This window comes from Crocuta crocuta, unplaced genomic scaffold (genome assembly GCF_008692635.1).
Source record: "Crocuta crocuta isolate KB4526 unplaced genomic scaffold, BGI_CrCroc_1.0 scaffold270, whole genome shotgun sequence".
Lineage (NCBI taxonomy): Eukaryota > Metazoa > Chordata > Mammalia > Carnivora > Hyaenidae > Crocuta > Crocuta crocuta.
In genome coordinates, this window is record NW_027527569.1 from 2,117,108 (window position 1) to 2,139,632 (window position 22,525).

At 34.8% G+C, this 22,525-nt stretch overlaps 1 protein-coding gene across 3 annotated transcripts in view; it reads right to left on the reverse strand.

Annotated features, from left to right (window-relative positions):
• The window catches only part of MYO6 (myosin VI), a 142,696-nt gene that overhangs the window by 49,433 nt on the left and 70,738 nt on the right, over positions 1-22,525 (reverse strand). For all 3 annotated transcript variants that reach the window (XM_077770181.1, XM_077770167.1, XM_077770175.1), the window contains exons 6-13: positions 21,460-21,565; positions 18,947-19,002; positions 13,285-13,382; positions 12,786-12,950; positions 9,871-9,951; positions 6,819-6,999; positions 3,087-3,231; positions 770-927 (exon numbers count right to left, since the gene is read on the reverse strand). In XM_077770181.1, the coding sequence (XP_077626307.1) occupies positions 770-927; positions 3,087-3,231; positions 6,819-6,999; positions 9,871-9,951; positions 12,786-12,950; positions 13,285-13,382; positions 18,947-19,002; positions 21,460-21,565 (990 nt within the window). The remainder of the gene's footprint in view (positions 1-769; positions 928-3,086; positions 3,232-6,818; positions 7,000-9,870; positions 9,952-12,785; positions 12,951-13,284; positions 13,383-18,946; positions 19,003-21,459; positions 21,566-22,525) is intronic.

The window sequence follows — 22,525 nt, forward strand, 5'->3', positions numbered from 1 at the left end:
CTTGGCAAAAGCAAACAAACTACACAGAAGGAAAACACTACCCCTACATAGCCAGGAGGAACACTTATACTGATAAAGCCGAATACAGAAAATGGTCTGATTTACTTGGAGACTTTTACAAAACAGTCATTCACAATAACACATCTGACTCTCAGATGTTAGTAATTAATTTCATTTCTGTTTGCACAGCTCCGTGGCTGTTCTCAAACAGTTATCTTGAATATAAATTAATATATAATACCTTAAATATGTATTTATATTTATATTATGTAATTATATATATCTTTAATATACACATTTATTCATTTTGTGGAAATTTACTGGAAACAGAGATCTGTTAACAACAAGAGTGATGAATTTCTACACATTGCAATGAGTTTGGCTTATATGTTAGGTCAATTTGTATCCAGCACTACATTGTAGGTCAGTGGTTTTAATGACTTAATACTCTTTATTAGTAGGACTCAAGACTTCACCATTATTCAGTTGCATTCATCTAACAGTATAGAGACATCTCCTAACTATAATGGTTTAAATCAACATGTTTTAGTATTAGCATTACTGTGACCAAAACCTATGAGTTTTTCCTTTTGTTAAACATCAGCTTCCTAATTAAATCACATTATGAAATGATGTGTAGGTATGGGCATATAACTGCAAATACATCAAGTGAAAGGTATTGCAAGGGAAAAAACTTTTTAAAAATTTTAGATATATGTGAAAAACTGAATAAAAAACAATACAAATTTGCAAACAAAACCATACTTACCAAAACCAGCAATATCTAGGACTCCAATAAAATAAGATGATGTTTCAAAAGGAAAACACTGATTTACTCTGTTGACCACATGATCAAACAGATGGCTATAGACAGTCTTTGCCAAGGCATCACGAGCATTGTTTGCTTGCTCCACTTTCAAGGGTACCCTATAAAAGAAGACTATGCCAATGAGAATTCTTTACAGTAACATTTGTGAAGATAATGCCAGACACCCAAGATCAAAGAGTATCTAAACACATTCACTGTGAAGAACAAAATAATTAGCTACAAAAGGTCATTTGTGAATAGACACAGATAAATGAGGCTAGAAGCATAACTAAAAGAAGAACTACAGAAATTGTCTACAGATAGATAAAAAATGTATTAGTGAGTAAAAAGAAGTTTAGGCTCAAAAAACTGATTACCTTAATATATACTTACCTATACATGCTGAATATATTTTAAAAAATCATTCAGAGGAATAATCTTCCTTTTGACTTTCTTTAAACGCAAAATAAACTGTTTAAATCAGGCTAACTAAAGTTTGGCACCTTGTTTAACACTGTTTGGGAAGAAATGCTTGCATCTTAAACTCCAGACCATCCAATTCTACTATGTAACGTAAGTAACTACATGGTATTACAGTATTTGATGTCACAGATATAGGCACACAGTCCTCTTCCTCCAGAAAGTTATAGTCTGATTAAGAAATACCACAGAAGTGAATTTTCAAACACCATGCTAAATTCTATCATACAGGTTAAGTATGAGGCACCACAGGAGCACCAGAAAAATTGTCAAATTTGGAAGTAAACTTAAATAAAGTCTGTCTGGTCAGGCTGATACTCGAATCCCTTCTAAACCGGTTTTCCAACTTACACTTCCTGCAACAGAACCCTTTCCTAAGTGAGGCCTGTGTGAGCACTCCATATATAGAACATACAAAAGAACTGCTTTGGAACAAAGGGGAGATGGAGGAAATGCTACCTGAAAGTCACAAACCTGTGTTTTATCTAGACTTTCCATGAACCCCAGAAATATCTCTAAGGAACCAAGCAACTGTATGCCACTACTATATACATCCTCCTTGCTAAGGTTTTCTTTATAATAATTTGGAATCAGCTTAGCAAATAATCCAGCTTAACCATATCTTGCTAATGTTTCCCAAAGTGTAAGAGCTACCAAATTTTTTCAGTGGCTAAAAGTTTGTTTTTAGATCCTTCTTGGTTTAATTTGTTGAAAAGCTTCCTGAAATATGTCATGAAAACTCACCCCCTGCCTTATTTTTAGCAAGGGAGAGAGGGTCTGACTTTTTCCCCTCACAAATGAAGATCTTACAGTGCCCCCAGAGTGATGGCTGAATGTCGATTTTATTTTGTGTAGCAAAAACAGAAATGTCTAAAACATAGAACAGTGAGCCAAAAGTGTACAGATACCCAAACACAACCTAGAGGTTCTTGGTTACAGATTTCAGAAATTCTGGTTAGGGTCTTATTTTCTTGTCTTTCGCAATTTCCTCTAAATGAAGAATCTGAGAGGTAAGGGGAAATTCCATTTGCTGAGCATTTTACTAAAGTGAGTTCTACTTAATAAGTTTAGAACAGTGGTGCCTGGGTGGCTCAGCCAGTTGAGTGTCTGCCTCCTGATTTTGGCTCAGGTCATGATCTCACAGTTCGTGAGATCAAACCCCATGTAGGGCTCCACACTGATAGTTGCTGGGCCTGTTTGGGATTCTCTCTCTCCATCACATTATAAATAAACATTTTAAAAAGCTAAAAAAATGAGTTTTTCTAATAGAACATGGTATCTGCAAGGAAAAATCACTTTTAAAGTAAAATGGTCTATTGCCTTCTGAAACTAAATAATGGTGATGGTTGCACAAGCTTGTACAGAATACTAGAAAATACTAAATGTACACTTTAAAAGAATGAGTTATAGCTCAAAAAAAAAACACCCCAGCTATCCTGAAAAACTGAAAAAACATTGCCTAAAACAAATACTGATGAACATAATCAACTCATAGTTTTGTAATTGTACAAAAGTAAACCACTCTTACCTTATAAACTTCAAATCTGTGCCATGCAGCACATCTAGCTGTAGAGAACAACTTTAAGGCTATGGAGGTCAGCATTTATTTATATAGTAGATTACTGCAGTGAGATGCACAGAATTCTAATTATCAAGCACATGTTTTAGAACATTATAATGAAAAGAATAAATCAGTCAAAAGATCAGTGTTTAAATCTTTAAGTGTTCTCACAGAAAGATTTTTCCTTGACAAACTACAAGGCAGTATTTTTACAGAGTAAGGAGTTAAGGAACTTACTTTATAACTGTTCCTTTGGTGCCCCCTGCTGTTGTTAACATGACTCTTGTAGTTAAACTTACACGAAGATCATCTTGATCTAAGCCCAGTAATTCAGCACAATATTCCAGTGCCTGAGTAGATTTATTCTTCAGATTACAACCACCTAATGAAAATACATTTAAATGTGAAATTAAAAGACATTATATAAACTAGATTTTCAAGATCCATTTCTTAGAAGTAGACTTCACATACAAATCTATGGAGTAGACCAGGCTTATTTGTTACTTATAATTTCACCTCACTTTTTCACCACCTTTGTTAGACACTCATCCTGCCAAGGTCAGTGGGAGACCCTCACTTGAGGCAGTCCATGATACAATTCTTTTGCTCATCACTATTAACCTGCCACTGTTTCATTTTTATGACCCTGCAATCAAAATATACTAATGATAGATTATAATCCTTGTAAATCTCCAGAGAAATATAGTACCTTATCATTAAAATTCAGATGACTCTTGAAAACTTTAAGAAGTAATTATAATGGCAAATGTTGGCACTTCAGTAGGTCAGTGTAGATATCTGTCAACATATGAGGTTTTGTGTGTGTGTGTGTGTGTACACATGCATACATATGCATGTGCTTATGTTGTTTGGGAAAGAGGAAGACTGTGAGAAGGCAACTGCTATTACCTATACATTATATCCATAGATTTCTAGTTATGGAGGCTGTTCTAAAAAGCATTATATAGAAAGACACTATACTGCAATGTGCCTCTGCACTGATATGGCTGTAAGACTCATTAGCTGTGTTACCCTGAACAAGTTACTTATTCTCTCTGTGCTCAGTTTTGTCATCTGTTTACATAGTTGACAAACTATACTTAGCTAATAAGGTTGTTATAGAGATTAATGAGGTTACATATATGAAGTTCTTGGAATAGTACTTGATATACAGCAAGCACTATATAAAGGTTAACTATTATTATTTTTATTACTACAACTAATATTCTGAAAATGAACATTTTACTAATAGTTAAGGCTTGATTTTTATAACTATTTCATCTGAAGACTAATTTCAAACTATAAAGGATTTGTGAAAATCATAAGAAATTTATCATGACAAATTAGTAAACTAATTAGTAAACCAATGTAATAGATTGGTCTCAGGAGAAATAGATCATGAGACTCTATATGAATAAGGGGTTGTCAGGATAACTCAACGGGGACAAAAACAGCTTTTTCAGAAATGGCACTGAGACAACTGAATACCCACAAGCAAAAGAACTAAGTTGGACCCCTGCTTCACACCATAAATAAGACCTAAATTAAGAGCTAAAACTATTAAACTTTTTGAAGAATATACAGACATAAACCCTCATCATCTTGAAACAGGTAACAGTTTCTTAGATATGGCACCAAGAGCACAAGCAACAGAAGAAAATTCAGAGAAATCAGACTTCATCAAAATGAAAAACTTTTGGGGTGCCTGGGTGGTTCTGTTGTTAAGCGTCCAACTCTATATTTCAGCTCAGGTCATGATCTCACAGTGGTGAGGTAAGCCCGTGTCAGGGTCTGCACTGGGTGTGGAGCCTGCCTAAGATTCTCTCTCTTCTTTGCCCTCTGTCCCTCCCTTGCTCACATTCCCTTTCCTTCAAAAAAAAAAAATAAATAAAATAAAATAATAATAAAAATGAAAAACTTTTGTGTTTCAAAGAACACTACCCAAAAATTCAAAGGACAACCCATAGATTTAGAGAAAATATTTACAAATTATGTATCTGATAAGGAACTTGTATCTGGGATATATATTTTAAAAAACTCTTACAACTTGATGGGGGCGCCTGGGTGGCTCAGTCAAAGTGTCCGACTTCAGCTAAGTCATGATCTCACTGTTCATGGGTTCGAGCCCCACATCAGGCACTGTGCTGACAGCTCAAAGCTCAGAGCCTGGAGCCTGCTTCAGAGCTCTAGATCCCCCCATCTCTGCCCCTTCCCTACTCCCATTCTACTTCCCTACTCCCATTTTCTCTCAAAATAAGCATTAAAATAAAAAAAAAAAACCTCTTACAACTTGACAATAAAAGACAGCCCAATTGGGATGCCTGGATGGCTCAGTTGGTTAAGCATCCAACTTGGGCTCAAGTCATGCATGGGCTCATGGCTCATGGGTTTGAGCCCTGTGTCAGGCTCAGAGCCTGGAGGCTGCTTAGGATTCTGTGTCTCCTCTCTCTGCCCCTCCCCTGCTCATGCTCTGTCTGTCTGTCTCTCTCTCTCCTTCAAAATATATAAACGTTAAAAAAAATTTTTTTAAGGAAAACCCAATTAATGGGCAAATGATCTAAACAGAAATTTCTCCAAAAAAGAGATACAAATGGTCAATAAAGACATGAAAAAATGCTGAATCTCATGAGCCTTCAGAAAAATGCAAATAAACACTTCACACACACTAGGATGTCTATAATCAGACTGTTCGTGAGGATATGGAGAAACAGGAAACTCCACACGTTGTTGATGAGAATCTGAAATGAATATAGCTACTTTAAGCAGTCTGACAGTTCCTCAAAAGGTTAAGCACAGAGTTACCATATGACGGCAATTCCACTCCGGGGCATATACCCAAGAGAAATAAATACATATGTCCACACAAAAACATGAACAAGAATGTTTTTAGCAGCATTATTCATAAGAGCCAAAGGTAGAAACAATCCAAAGGTTCTTCAAATGGTCAACGGATAAATAAAATGTGGTATATCCACAGAATGGAATATTACTTCTCATGGAAAGTACTTCTCATGAACTGTTTACAAATGAAGAAAAAAAGAGTTGGAGAGCTTCTGGGATCTGACACTAAAGCCCATGTTTTGACTACTATATTAAATATGGTATATTTAATATATTAAATAGTGCTTTCAATTTTTAAACTCATTTTCACTATAAAATATTTTAATAATGTATTTATACAGGAGTCAACAGTCTTTTTTCTCTTAAGTGTCATATCTTAGGCTTTGCCAGCCATACAGTTTCTGTCACAACTACCAAACTCTGCCGCTGTAGCACAACAGCTGGCACAGACAAGGCTCAAATGAAAGGGTGTGGCTTTGTTCTAACAACACTTTGTTTGCAAAAACAGGCAGCCGGTCAAATTTGGCCATGGGTCACAGTTTTCCAACCCCTGTATTCATGGATCAAACTTAAGATTATATAAAAAGCCTTACTGTTTATGTAGAAACACTGGAGTTGAAAAGTTGCTATCATGAAGGCATAAACATGTTCTTTTTAATTTGCATAAAGTATAACCTATTTTCATTTCCAAATAATAAAGTATACGGGCTTGTACATGTTCAGTTGCCCTAATTAACTGATCCAAGTTTATATCAATAAATCAGAAAAATGTTAAAATACCTTAATAAGTAGTAGAGAATTATGCTGTGCACATACTGGAAAAGTAGAATTATCAGTCAAAAAATTTAACTAAATATGACCCTGCTGGTCACGGTTACTTATCCTTCATAAAATGAGTTTATTCCCCCTCAGTATCACTGACTTGTTCAAAACAGAGCTCAAAATGACTAATAATGCAGCATCTTTCATTTCTAAGATTTATCACATAAATCTTACACAATATATTCTAGAAATTTTAGGATACTAAAAAACCTGTACACAAACAGACTGAATTTACATAGGACAAAGAAATAACAGTGCTTCTAATTTCATTCCCCTTTAAAATAAAACAACCACAAACAAACAAACCTGAGGTGCTGCCAGCTTCCTCAAAATCAATATTTCCAAGATGTAGGACACCAGCTACTACCCGGAACAGATCAAGCTTTTCTTCATCATCCAAGCCAATCTTTTTCATGGCTGTGCACATTCTAATAAAATCTCCATGGTCATCTAACAGAGGATCTTTCAAGGAACCTGCCTTAAGATACTACAAAACAAAAAGATATCAATTAATTGCTCTTTTCTTAAGTGTATTAAAACCACTACACAAGGTCTATTAATGCACTATATATAACATGCAAAAATCAAATATGTCAATGATAAAACTTTACTATTCTAACAATTCAAAAACTAAATGACTGAGCAAAATATACACAGGATCTCTCTGTATTATTTCTTTCAACTTCCTGTGAATCTAAAATTATCTCAATAAAAATCAGTAAAAAATGGAATGAGATGTTTTCCAACTAAACTACAATTTTAGCTCTAAGGTATTATAATGTTAGGATATGTTAAATAAAAATATAAAATGAGTGAAAAAGAAGGATATATATCAGTGGTTGAAAGGAATCAACCTTAATCCAGAAGTCAAAAAGAACTAAGGTATAATAAAATTATAATAAAAATTCAAATCTAACACTTAGCATTATACTCCTTTAGGTTAAGTGCCATCAACTGCACCAATATTCAGCAGTAGTAAATAATGGACAGACCAATAAAAATTTTCATGGCCTAAAACTCACTTTTTAAATCTTTCTGGATAAGCACATATGAGGTAAAGTGTATTAATAAGCATTGTGCTTACACTAAGAACTTATTCTCACATTTCAGAAAAAATAAAGAAAAAATATGCTTTTTCTCTTAAAAGAATTTACATCTAAAGTATTCATTTGTTAGAACTTATTAAAAAGCTCAGAAAAAGGAATAAGAAAGTTAGGCTTGCAGAATAAAAGTGACTGGACTAGGAATTTTCCAGAACTTGACAATGAACAGATAAAATTAAACATTAAGTAACAGCATCAGAATTAACTGCCCATTAAAGACACTTCTAGGAGACTTTTTTCCTCCCAGTTGCCGATTGCTTCCCAGCTAAAGTTGGGATTATCTTTCCACAGAATTCTTTAAATTGCTTAATTATGCTTGGGTGAAATTTCTGGAAAATGTCTAGATAAAAAGAAATTTAATTTTATTCTTGGAAGAAGCAAAGGAAATGATCACATGCAGCCAAAGTTAATAAATAACACAGAACATGCAGAATTTTTAGTCTTGCCACTGAATCGTTACTTCATTTAAAAACTATTTCTAATCAAATGTTAAGGAATATATTGCTCTTATGGCAGACTAAAAATACTGCACTCTCCTAAAAACTGCACACAGCTTAGACACTCAAATGGAACTAGGGAAAGGATTCCAATTAGTCAAAATGATCACCTCATCCTCCTGATAAAGAAGACATAAAAAGTAATTCAAACATGTTAATCCATTATTCACTTATATATTTTTATATATACACTCAATAATATGAGTAAAATACCTAACAAAGTATGCTGACTCTAAAATCACAAAGAGTACATTTTGTTTCTTAGCAGAGTACCAAGAGTACATGTTACTCTTTGGAGACTAAAATCCAGTTTTCTTCCCTCTCTACTCTGTTTTTTCCATGTTAAAGATCACATTTAGATACACATCTTTTTCCCTGAGGACAGCTGCATTATCCCAGTCGGTAAATGTTTCCATTATCTTAGTGGAAAGAATACTATTTCTGTATTTGATAATGGCTTATAAAAATACAGGTTATCATGACAAAAGAAGAATCCATAATAAACTAAAGTAACTTTTTTTTTTTTTTAATTTTTTTTTAAACGTTTTATTTATTTCTAGGAGACAGAGAGAGAGAGACAGTGTGAGCAGGGGAGGGTCAGAGAGAGAGGGAGTCACAGACTGAAACAGCCTCCAGGCTCTGAGCTGGCAGTCAGCACAGAGCCCGACGTGGGGCTCAAACCCACGAACCGTGAGATCATGACCTAAGCGAAAGTCGGACGCTTAACCAACTAAGCCACCCAGGCGCCCCTAAAGTAACTTCTTAAAGTACCAACCATGAAGGTCACATAAAGTTTACAATTTTTAATTTGGATAGTTATGTCTAAAATGATAAATAAAATGTCAGCTTAAACAAAAACTAACTGTACTCATTAGCTTAGAATTCAAAATAATGGGAATTTTTATTTGCTTTCTGTTCTTTTCTACGACTATTTGACACATTATTCATCTCACTCATTTTGAAAAGAACCAAACACATATGATTCACACCTAAAACCTGCATATAATAAAACCTTGTACAACTATTCAATATAAATCTTTCAACAAAATTAATAAAGGCAAAATGAATGAGTCCCTATAATTAATGCTGACTCAGTATTTCATAATTTAAGCTCCTTGATTAGATATAACTTAATACCACTTATTACTTGAACATTACAAATTAAAATTTCTAAGTTGTAGATTTTTAGATTAAAGATTTAATATTTTTAAAATAATAATTAACAGCATAATTATTTACAATTACTCTTAGAAATATAATTCAGTAACACCTATACATAAATATTATAGAAATATAATGTTTTAAAGAGAAATACAGTAATATGTAAGCATTAGTTCACAAGAATGCTTACCCTATTTAATGTCTAGTTCAAAGCTTACTTCAGCCTTAAAGTAGAAAATAACTTATGAAGGACATATTTTACACTTAATCCTAAGTGGGTAATATGAGAATAAGTTTCAAAAATGTTAGCAAAGGATAATTCTTGGGCAATTTAATACCCTCACGTATGGAAAAAGAACAAGAGGAGAGCAGTGTGTTGAGGCCTAACTAAGAAGAACCAAAATGTGTAGCTTCTGTAGACATCAACAGAGGCGAAGAGCTCTACACCATGAGAGAGACTTGAATGAGCATTTAGTTTTTAAAGTATAAGCCTAAAAGTAAGAAATGTGATTTTGGCTCCAAAATAAAAAATATATCTTTCAGTATGATTTTTTTTTGTATTAAAGATTTTAATTTAAAAAAAATAGTCTACTATACCTCAGGACTTTTTCGGTTCTGTAAAATCTGTTTGTCAGTTTCTTTGTTAGCAAAGTATCTCGTGCAGCCTCGGTTTAAATACTAGGAAAAAATTTTTTAATAATTTAAAATAAATATGATTCACATGAAAATAATACAGAAGAAAACACAATTTATCAAACAAGGGTAACCAAAAGGATAATTTTTAAATATAACCTGAATATCATTTAATTTTTCAATTACAATTGATACTGCCATATATTATAAACATTTTACTCCTACTAATCAAACCAGGGATGTTGAAAATCCTAATTCCTGAAAGTAGATTAAATAATTAATATAAAAATCAATACCATTAAAGCTTTCCTATTTTTATTTTTTTTTTAATTTTTTTTTAATGTTTTATTTATTTCTAGGAGAGAGACAGAGAGAGAGACAGCACGAGCAGGGGAGGGTCAGAGAGAGAGGGAGTCACAGACTGAAACAGACTGAAACCGCGAGATCATGACCTAAGCGAAAGTCGGACGCTTAACCGACTAAGCCACCCAGGTGCCCCAAAGCTTTCCTATTTTTAAAAGGCAGTAATTTTAAAGGCAGGAAACTTTCTGACCTAATAAAGAATTTCAGTAGCTGCCTTCCTAGGATGCCTGCCGTTGTGCCAGAAAAGGCTATACAGTCTGAGACACGCAAAAACAATATGCTCGCAGGCCTCCAAATAGAAAGAAATGCTGAAGTAAGACAAGAATGGTCACATTACCTTATCATTGACTCAATGTCAACAAAGCCACATCATCTTTATTAAATTTCGTATGATTCATAGTAACTTACAATCCTTTTCTAAAAATCATTGTAGAGAAATACCTCTTCTACCTTTATGAAGATACTCTGGGCAACTAACTTCATATTCCAATTAACCTGATGAGATCTAGAGAAGGTGGGACATTGTAGAAGCATATAAATAGAGGCAGTTTAAGGAAGGCATTTTAAAACAGTAGTTTAAAATTTTCCAAATACATATTAAAAGAAACTGACCAAAATAATAAAGAAAAGCTGAACTGCAAACACACAGACACACACAGAATAATAGTTAAATATGTGTCACAATTCTCAAGTGGAAGACTCCTGCCCAAAGAGGACTCTCAGAATCACCTGAAGAACTTTGTTCAAACTGCATTCCTTATCTATTCCCGTAATTCCCACATACTCCACACAGGGACACAGTTTCCTGGCTGCAAATCTGTAAATTACGTTAACCATCCCCAGTCACCACTTCTTGAAACTGTACTGACTTGTGATTCTTGGCACTTGTGATTTTCCTTGTTCTTCTGTCACATCTCCACTTGGGCTTTCTTTCCTGGGCAACTCTTCACTGCTCATACTCTTCAACTCCAGAGTCTGGATCTGGCACCTGCTTCTCTACATCATAAAATCTCTCTGCACAATCTCATGTACTCATGGTCATAATTTTAACTACTACCAGAGTTCTGACATCTCCCAAACCTATCACTACAGCACCAACAATGATCTTCAGATCAGAAGACCAACTGTCTTCTCATCTTCTCCCCTTAGATGATCCATAGGTTCCAAAACTAAACTCATCCTATATGCCACCAATCTTCCATCTGGCCATTGTTTAATATTTACACCTACTCAGTTACCCTAGTCAAATGTAGAAAATTACTCTAGACCCCTCCTTTTCCCTACCATACTCATTCTCCAAGTCCTATCAATTTTACCTCCTAATATTTTACACACCCTCTCCTCTATAACCTTCCCATTGCTAAACCAAATTCAGGCACTAAGCAACTTACTTCATCTATAACCATAGGTTACCAACCAATTCACCCATAGTTGCAATTTTCATCCATCCCCCTCCCATATCCCCTTAAAGCCACCCTCCATATTAAAGCCAGAAGTAAGTATAGACCTAATATCCAACTTTCTACTTAAATCTCTTCAATAGCTTCTTATTAACTATAGAAGTAAGACCAAATTCTCTAACCTAATTTCCCACCACTTCCTGCCATACTCTTTAAGCTCTTTCTTGTCTTTCTTTGTTCATCTTTTTGCACCTACTTGGAATATGCTTTGCATCTTTCTTCCCCTAGCTAATATCTGAAAACCTTTCAAGATTCTGATCAAGCATCAGTTATTTCTGTAAGCTTTTCCAAAATCCCCAGCATCCTATGAGTATCTCTTTCTTATCATTCAACCTATCAGTCAGACTGTGTGTGTTTGTGCGTGTGCATGTTTCCAACCAGATTCTAAATTGCTCATGAGCAGTAACTGCTCATCTTTTTCACTGAGGCACAATGCCTGATACCCAGCAGGCAAGCAATATTTGCTGTTGAGGGGTGCCTGAGTGGCTCAGTTGCTTAAGGGTCGACTTTGGCTCGGGTCATGATCTCACAATCTATGAGTTCGAGCCCCGCACTGGGCTCTATGCTGACAACTCAGAGCCTGGATCCTGCTTTGGATTCTGTGTCTCCCTCTTTCTCTCTATCCTTCCTCTGCTCACACTCCGTCTTTCTCTCTCTCAAAAATAAATAACATAAAAAAATAAATTTAATAAATATTTGCTGTTGAATTAAGGGAGACAATCATGGGTCCTTTATTAATTCAGTGGTAAAACTTTTTTTTTAAATAAGTCAAAGGTAACTTTAAAGTTAGCATTACAGAACTATTATAAATTTCTTATTGAGTTTAAATTGATAAGTGGTTTCATATCTATCCTTTTATCTATACCATTTCATATCTCCTCATAGTGTTATATCATAAATTCAGCAGTAAATCTCATTAGAGATCTACATTTTATCATGTTACACTGGATTTAATATAAGTTACATACAAATAGAAATCAAAATTCACCATAAGTTTTAGAATTGAAGGCAATTCTGTTCACAAAAACTGTATATAGTTATTTTCATCCAACCTACCCGAAAATTATCTGGGGAGCTCAGATGAAATTTTTCCCTAATATCTTCAGAAGCACCAGCACACAACCTATAAAAGATATGATAATTCCTTTCTTCTTTGCCTTGAACACATATCCTAGATTTCTCTAGAAGGTAATGTGAAACAAATCCTCCAACAACTGAACTCTGAAAAACAAAACAGAGAGAAAATATATTTTTGCATTTAAAGTCTGAAAGTATAACCTACTGATGTTAAATTATTTTGCTATTAAGCATTCATCTATCAAAGAGGTTATAATATTTACCAAATAATGGGGGAAAAGCAGATAACTAAATACATGTAAGCTTAGAATATTTATAAAGGTTGTATGAATATCTATGTTCTCCCCACTATCTAAAGTAACAGAGAAAAACTTAAAAGGATTTACCATGAGTTCAAGTGCAGCACCAATGCTATCAAGACCCTTGTTTTACAAAAACACTTCTCAAACATATCATCCCAAAATACACTCTTACTCACCTTTTCATTGAAATGTATTTCTACAAATTTTCCAAATCTACTGCTATTATTGTTACGAACAGTCTTTGCATTTCCAAAGGCTTCTAAGAGCGGATTAGCTGTTGAAAAAGAAATAAAATTATTCCATCAAAAACTAGCCTGAAGGAAAATTGCAAAACAATATGCACAGTATGTTTCCTTATTAACAGAGATAGAGAAAATGTTTTCAAAAATATTAACATGAAGTAATTCAAATGTAATGTCAAATCCCTCAAATATTTATTGACAACTACTATGTTCAGTCCCTACTAAAGTACAAAAGATGGGAAAATTACTCAAATTATGTAAAAATAAAATGTAAATGGTATGGGAAAGACTAAATTTTAAAAAGTCATTAGGTTACAAAATTTATAACTTTAAAAATTGCTCCCTAAAAATTATAAGATTTTCATAAGTACACTAACCTTTTCTAAAGAAATAGTGATTATAATATAGAAAAGAGCAAACCTCTGGTGAACAAAATACAAGCAAGAAAGTATTGACTTTCCTAAAATGTTTTATATATTAATAAAGTCTCCAGATTTACCATTTTCCCATGTACATCCAACAAAATCTAATTAGTTTACAGAATGACTAAAAAAGGTCCTCAGAACAATTGTGTTTTTAAAAATTTTTTTAATGTTTTATTCATTTCTGAGAGAGAGAGAGAGAGGCAGCATGAGCAGGGGAGGGTCAGAGAGAGAGGGAGATACAGAATCTGAAACAGGCTCCAGGCTCTGAGCTGGCTGTCAGCACAGAGCCCGACACAGGGCTCGAACCCACCAACTGTGAGATCATGACCTGAGCCAAAAACGGACGCTTAACCGACTGAACCACCCTGGTGCCCCAGAACAATTGTTTTTAAAATCCCAGCCTATAAGAGACTCATTTTAAACCTAAAGACACCTGCAGATTGAGAGTGCCAGGGTGGAGAAACATTTATCATACAAACAGATGTCAAAACAAAGTCAGAGTAACATTATTTGTATCAGACAAACAAAAATTTTTTTTATTGTTCTAGTACTGTTTTATCCTGCTTTGGTGTCAGGGTGGTACTGGCTTCATGGAATGATTTTTAATGTGTTCCCTTTATTCCTTTATTTGTAAGATTTTGATATAGAGTGCCAGTATTTTTTAAATGTTTGATAGAATTTGCCAACGAAGGGGCGCCTGGGTGGCTTAGTTGGTTAAGCATCCGACTTTCACTTAGGTCATGATCTCGCGGTTCGGGGGTTCGAGCCCCGCGTCGGGCTCTGTGCTGACTGCCAGCTCAGAGCCTGGAGCCTGTTTCAGAGTCTGTATCTCCCTCTCTCTCTGACCCTCCCCTGCTCACACTGTCTCTCTCTCTCTCTCTCCTAGAAATAAATAAAACATTAAAAAAAAAAAAAAGGAATTTGCCAATGAAGCCATGTGGTCTTAGAGCTTTTCTGTGCTAGGAGATCTTGGATTCCTAACGCAACTTTCATTCTTGTTATAGGTTGAAGATTTCCTATTTCTTGGATTCAAGATTCATGATTCAATTGCAGCAACTTGTGTGCTTTGGTTTTCTTCTAAGTTATCTGATTTGTTAGTATATAATTGTTTATAGTATTCTGTTATCACACTACATATTTCTAAGGTTATCTGTTGTACTGTTTTACATTTCTCATTTTGGTTTCCAAGTCAAACTTTTTTTTTAAAAAACTGGTCATTACTTTTTTTTATGTTTATTTTTGACACAGAGAGAGAGACAGAGTGTTGGGTGGGGGGAGCAGAGAGAGGGAGACACAGAATCCAAAGCAGCCTCCAGGTTCTAAGCTGTCAGCACACAGCCCAACATGGAGCTTAAACCCATGAACTACAAGATCATGATCTGAGCTGAAGTCGGATGCTCAAATGAATGAGCCACCCAGACGCCCCTGGTCATTACTTTCAATGTTTCGTTATTGTTTATTCTCATCTCTATTTATTTCTGACTTTTCTTTGTGCTTTCCTTCCTCTACTAAATTCAGCCAAGTTTCTTCTTTTTCTAGGTCCTTGTGGTATAATGGCAAACTATAAATTTGAACTTTTTGTCTTAATACAAGCATTTATAGCATAAATTTCACTCTAATATCTGCTCTTGCTGCATCCCATAAGTCTTGGAATATTGTGTTTCCTTTTTCTTTTGAAACCTATTTTGAGCTGCCACTTGATTTCTCACTTGGTCCACTGTTTGTGTGGTAGTATGTTCTTTAACATTTACATATTAAATATTTAGTATTTACATGTAGATTTTCCAGCTTCCTTTTATTGTTGATCTCTAGTTTTGTACCACCACTGTGATGACAGAATATACTTGGTATGCTATCAGTCTTCTTAAATTTGCAATATTTGTCATGTCTCTTTTTATGTGACACATATGTAATATGTGACACATATGTAATATGTGTCATGTCTCTTTCTGTGTGTACTGAGAAAAATGTGTATTCTATTTTTCTTGAATGAAACGTTTTATACATATCTTTTAAATGTTTTTATTGTTTTATATCTGAGAGAGAGAGAGAGAGAGAGAGAGAGAGAGAGAGAGAGACAGCGTGAGCAGGGGAGGGTCAGAGAGAGAGGGAGACACAGAATCTGAAACAGGCTCCAGGCTCTGAGCTAGCAGTCAGCACAGAGCCCGATGCGGGGTTCGAACCGATGAACCGCGAGATCATGACCTGAGCCAAAGTCAGACGCTTATCTGACTGAGCCACCCAGGCGCCCCTATACATATCTTTTAGAACCTTGTATTCTGAAGTATACTTCAAGTAAAAAATGTTCTTGCTGAAAAATAAATAAAACTTTAACCAAGGGTACTTGTTTAAAATAAAGCATATCAAAGGGAAGTGGGTAAGAGGATGGGTGAAATAGGCATTTCTTAATAGGATTAAGAGTACACTTATGATGAGCACTGAGAAAGGATGTACAGAATTACTGAATCACTATATTGTACACCTGAAACTAATATAACACTTATGTTAACTATAATGGAATTATAATAAAAAGCTTAATTTAAAAAACTTAAAAATAAACTCCCAATGAACAAATGTAAAGTTTTAATTATCTTTCTCTTAAATTTTTTTTTTATGTTTTATTTATTTCTAGGAGAGAGAGAGAGAGACAGCATGAGCAGGGGAGGGTCAGAGAGAGAGGGAGTCACAGACTGAAACAGGCTCCAGGCTCTGAGCTGGCAGTCAGCACAGAGCCCGATGCGGGGCCCGAACTCATGAACCGTGAGATCATGACCTAAGCGAAAGTCGGACGCTTAACCGACTAAGCCACCCAGGCGCCCCAATTACCTTTCTCTTATAATCTCTCTCTCTCTCTCACACACACACACACACACACACACACACACACGACTAAAGAAGATTTATTAGACTCTATTCTTATACTCATCACTCTCACCTATAAACATACCAGATTAGTGCCAATCTTACATGTTTCTCCATCTGCAACCTCAAAAACTGCTTCATGATGCTTATTACTATATTTCTTATGAAATCTTTTAAAGTCCATCTCTCTTATTCTATCCACAGTAGAAAGCTTATTAACAAGTATCCAAACCCTTTGAAAGATCACTTTCCAGTTGTTTCACTTGCCAAAAAAAGTAACAAAGTTGTAAAAATGAAAGAAATGTTTATATACACATCTAACCTTTCAGATGAGCTAGAAAATTGAGGCCTAACAAAGTCAACTGAGTTATGGAAAGCCACATGATTGGCTAGTGGCAAAAGAGGGACTCAGTTACAGGTCTCCCCAACTCCTTTACTGAGATCTACTAGATTTTGCTGAAGGATTTAATATACTAAGTAAAGTACCCAAAATTAGGATAAGAGCCTATCAGAAAATTTCAGTAATGTCATTGATATATTCATTCTAAAACCAACAACCAATTTTCAGTTGAAGACAGCATCAAATGATTTGTATGTTCTTCTAGTTAACATCTACTATCCTCTAGTAAGGAGCTGTAGAAACATTTGGAATAATACTTTCCAACTTTTCTCAACAGCACATTACATATTGTACACTACACTGTCACAGAAGAAACCAGTTTTATTTCCAATTCCCAAGCACATTTGTACCTCAAATAAACAAATCAGAATACTAATTAGAATTTTACTGAATTAATCCATAATTTGTTGTTTTTATTTATTCAATTTTAAAGGGTGATTCCCTTATTAAGGTGAGGTACTTTACTGTGAATTAAGCATTACTTAATTAGATCTTCAAACCTGGGTATGTTACAATACCACAGTGATAGCTGTAAGTAAAACTATAAAATTATATCAAGAAACATGAAAAACGTGATTGATGCAAACTTTAAAAATGTTTATCAGAGTTGAATTTATGTTCATCTACACGCATATTTCACGACTGTGAAAAAACGTACATAACATCTGCTAGCTATAATTTAGCAAAATGAATGAACGCAGAAGGCCCTTAATACATTTTTATCCAACTGAAATTCTTCTTTAAAATAACCAAGAGTATTAAAATATGCTCTTACTATAGCACAAGGTTAAGATACCTGGGTTGTATTTTTTTTCTTAAGATGCCTGAGTTTATATCCCACTTCCACAACTGATGAGCTAGATGTTCTTCAGGAACTTACTTAAAATCTTTCTTAGTTTTTAATCTGTAAAGTAGGGATAAAATAATACCTTCCTCACTCTATAGGGATTTAAATTAGGAACAGATTTTCAGCAAATCAGACAATGTGTAATACACCTCACATATGTTAATTTCATCATCATTATTGAAGTATTTACTGAATGTCTCATACCAGAGAATGAGGAAGGAGGAAGGAGAAGGAGTGTCCACATAGGCTTAAAACACCTGATAAAACTACAAAGAGACCACCATGAATAAAGGATAAGAACTCAAAGGAAACATGATTCAATTAGAGCAGAGGAGAGAGAGGCCAGACCACACAGAGTGCTGTTAGTGATGTTACAGATTTGTAGCTTTATCTTTAAAGCCGTATGAAGTCATTAAAAGATTGAAAGTAAAAAAGATCATCCCAATATCCACACAGAGGACAGATTACAGGGAAGCAAAAGCTTAGCTGGGGAGACCACAGAGGAATCTATGATGTAGGAGGGTGGTACAGATTCAACACAGCGGTAGACTAGAACAGGAATTTCCAAATGAGGTACAAGAAGACTTTCTAAGCGGTATGCAAGCACTGACCTTAAGGAAATCAATTTACAGACTCCTGCCTTTCAACTGTACCCATTCATTAAAATGATTTCCCACCAAAAAACTTTTTAATTCCAAATAACCCTTTTCATCTCTCCTTCTTTACAAAAAACAGGGTCAACTAAATAAACAGGAGGCCAGAAAGCTTCCTATATTTTTCATTCATCCAAAAGATATATGTATTATCTTATCCCATGTATTAGACACTATTTCAGGGAACTGTAATATATAAAAATCTCTGTCCTGTTAGCACTTACATGGGGTCAGAGGGGAGACAATAGATATTAAATAAAGGAGAAGATTTGTGAGTAAATATTTGTAGGAAATGGAAGGGTCTTTTGGATCTCTGGGAGAACATTCCAGACCACCTAAAGGATTCTCCTAAGTTAATTTCAGTACATATCTAACAGTAAAAAATAAGAATTTTAAAAATTAACAATACCTTCAACAATTCTATCATCAATATCTTGACCTGTTCCATAGGATTCAGTCAGGTATCTGTTTAAAATAAAAGATAAAAAATTTACATGATCATAATATTGTACATACTGTATTTGTAATTTTCATATTATTTAAAACATGTAAAATTTAAACTTTGATCATCACTACAACTATTTATTTAAAATTTACAAATTTATATTTAAATGCAACTATTCTGTTATAGCTTTTAAAACATATAAAATTCTACTTGGATTTCCTTTACCATCTAAATCAGCATTATTTTTCAAACTGTTTCTGGAAATATTTTGACTTTAACCAACAATTTGATTTTAAATATGCCACATATTACACAGGAATATTCATCTTCTATGTAAGATTCCAAATCTGTGACAGTCTACGAATTCAATCTTTATAGCTAGAGAAAATAAGGTATTCTGCCACTGAATAATGAGGAAATTACCACTTTTTTTGTTATTTTAGCAAAAAATTAAACATGACAGAACAACCATTTTCCTGGCATTTTCAAAACAAAAAGTAATCTTTGATTTACAATTTAATGATTTAAAATTTTGATTTACAAATATAAGTTTACAGTTTCTCAATTATTTATTCATTTTCAAAGGTGTATTATAAACCACAGACTCACTACATGACTCTTACATACTGAAGAGAAAGAATAAGAAACTGAACAACTTAGAATTACAGGAGTATTAGGAAGCATTCGTTCAGCCAGAATTGCATATACATAACAGACGATAACAAACTACTAAATTAATTTCACAGAAATAACTGAAGATCATACATTTGTGTAAAAAACAGCAAAATTTCAAGAAGGAACCCACCACGCAGCAACTGACAAAAAACTGTAGGGGTGCCTGGGTTGCTCAGTTCGTTAGGCATCCGACTTCAGCTCAGGTCATGATCTCCTGGTTCATAAGTTCAAGTCCCGCATTGGGCTCTGTGCTGACAGCTTAGAGCCTGGTGCCTGCTTCATATTCTGTGTCTCCCTCTCTCTCTCTCTCTACCCCTCCCCTATTTGCTCTCTTTCTTATAAATAAACATTAAAAATATTTTAAACTGTAATACAGTAGGAATCACACTGGTGAGATTTCAGAATGCACTGGTCCTAGAAGAAGCTGCACTAGATGTGTAAACTGAAAGAACTAATGAGTGCCGTGGTTCCTTCAATATTTATAATGCGATGATTCTCAACCAAGTGCAGAGCTTAATTTGTGGCAGCAAAGAAGATACATTAAGAGGAGGGATTTGGGGAGACAGAAATAAGGTCAACTGTTGTAAGCTTAAGGTAAAAATGGTTTCAACCACGCAAACAGCAGGAATATTGAGAACAGACTGTAAAGGCTGAATTCTGAAGGAACATTCCCTAGATTTCCTTTTGCCTAACCAGGGTCTCCTGTATGATCCTCACAAGAAGAACATGTTAGAGCTAGTTTTCAGCAATCTGTAACTTAGCTTCCACATAAGGTGTCTATTTTTAAAAGGACAGAGGCCACCATTTCACTTTTACTTTATTTATTTTTTAAGTATATTTATATATTTTGAGAGAGAGAGAGAAACAGAGTGCACAAGCAGGGAAGGGGCAGGGTGGGGGGGAGAGAGAGAGAGACAGAGAGAAAGAGAAAGAGACAGAATATCCCAAGCAGACTCTGTGCTGTCAGCACAGAACCCGAGATGGGGCTCAAACTCACAAACCGTGAGTCATGACCAGAGCCGAAATCAAGAGCCAGACACTTAACCAACTAAGTCACCCAGGTACCCCAAGACCCCACCATTTCAAACTTTGTCATAAAGTATGGAAGGGGTACCTGGCTGACTCAGACAGCAGAGCATGCAACTCTTGATCTGGGGATTGTGTGTTCAAGCCCCACACTGGGTGCAGACATTACTTAAAGATAAAATCTTTAAAAATAAATAAATAAATAAAGTATGCAAATGTATTCAAAGTCAACCTGTTCAATCAAAGACATATTTGTATCTCTTTGTTCATAACACATTCATTCCTAACAACCAAGACGTGGAAATAATCAAAGCGCCCCCTGATGAATGAATGAGTAAACAAAATGTGGTATATACATACACCACAGGTGTATTCATTTTGAAAAGGAAATTGTGACACATGATACAACATGGATAAAATTTGAGAACATTATGTAAGTGGAATAAGCCAGTCACAGAAAGACAAATACTGTATGATTCACTCATATGAGGTATCAAGAGTCGTCAAAATCACAGAAGCAGAAAGCTGAAGGGTAATTGCCAGGGGCTGGACAGGGGAAAATGGAGTTGTTCAATGAGCACAAAATTTCAGTTTTGTGAGATAAAAAGTTCTGGATATCGGCTGAACAACAATCTGAATATATTTAATACTACCAAACTGCACACTTAGAAATCGTTAAACTGGTATATGTTATGCTATGTATTTTTACCACAAATAAAAATATTTAAAAAATCAACCTGTTCGAAAATATTCCAGGTTAGCTAAATACTCCTCACCTTAAAACAAATTTTGTATTTTCCGTTTTGCCAGCTCCTGATTCTCCAGATACGATGATAGACTGACTCATCTTGAGCACCTTCATGTCTCGAAAAGCCTTATCAGCTAGGGTTAAAATAACACATTAATGATGAGTAGTATATTAAACACAAATTTACTAAATGACAGAAAGTTATTTTACTATCAAAGAGCATTTGCTCTTAAAGAAATTATAAATGTATGTTTATAGTTAGTAACATTAAAAAAATTGTTTTAATGTTTGTTTACTTTTTGAGAGAGATAGCACAAGCAGGGCAGGGGCACAGAGAGAGGGAGACACAGAATCTGAAGCAGGCTCCAGGCTCTGAGCTGTCAGCACAGAGCTTAATGCAGGGCTTGACCTCACAAACCATGAGATCATGACCTGAGCCAAAGTCAGAGGCTTAACTGACTGAGTCACCCAGGCATTTTAAAATAAAATCACTCAAGTGTTCAAAACATCTCTAAGTAGTTTTTACACTAAATGCCTATCTTATTACCCTGACAGCTAAGTAATATGAAATCCAAATAAACAACTCTTAATTTTTTGCACTAGAACGTTTTCACATTATGAGCTGTGGCTCAGTTCTTCCTAATTCCAAAGGAGATCTAAAAACAAAACAAAACAAAAAAGCTCAGAATGCATAACTAATGAAGGCCCCAGAGAAAAGCAAGAAGTAACAGCTACCAATTAAGAAATCTGACAAACAAAAGTTCTGCTGGAGAAAAAAAAAATGCATAACTGCAAAATCTCTGTAGTAGTATTAAAAAGATAAATTGAGCACAATTTAATTCTGTAAGTGGTCTCACATTAAAACAATTTTAATTCAGGGGTTCCTGGGTGACTCAGTTGGTTGATGTCTAACTCTTGATTTCAGTTCAGGTCATGATCTCAGGGTCATGAAGTTGAGGCTGCATTGGGCTCCTCACTGGGTGTGGAACCCACTTGAGATTCTCTCTCTCCCTCTTCCTCTGCCCCTACCCTGCTCATGCACACACACTCTCTCCCCCACTCCCTCTCTCTCTCAGAATAATTTTTTTTTAATT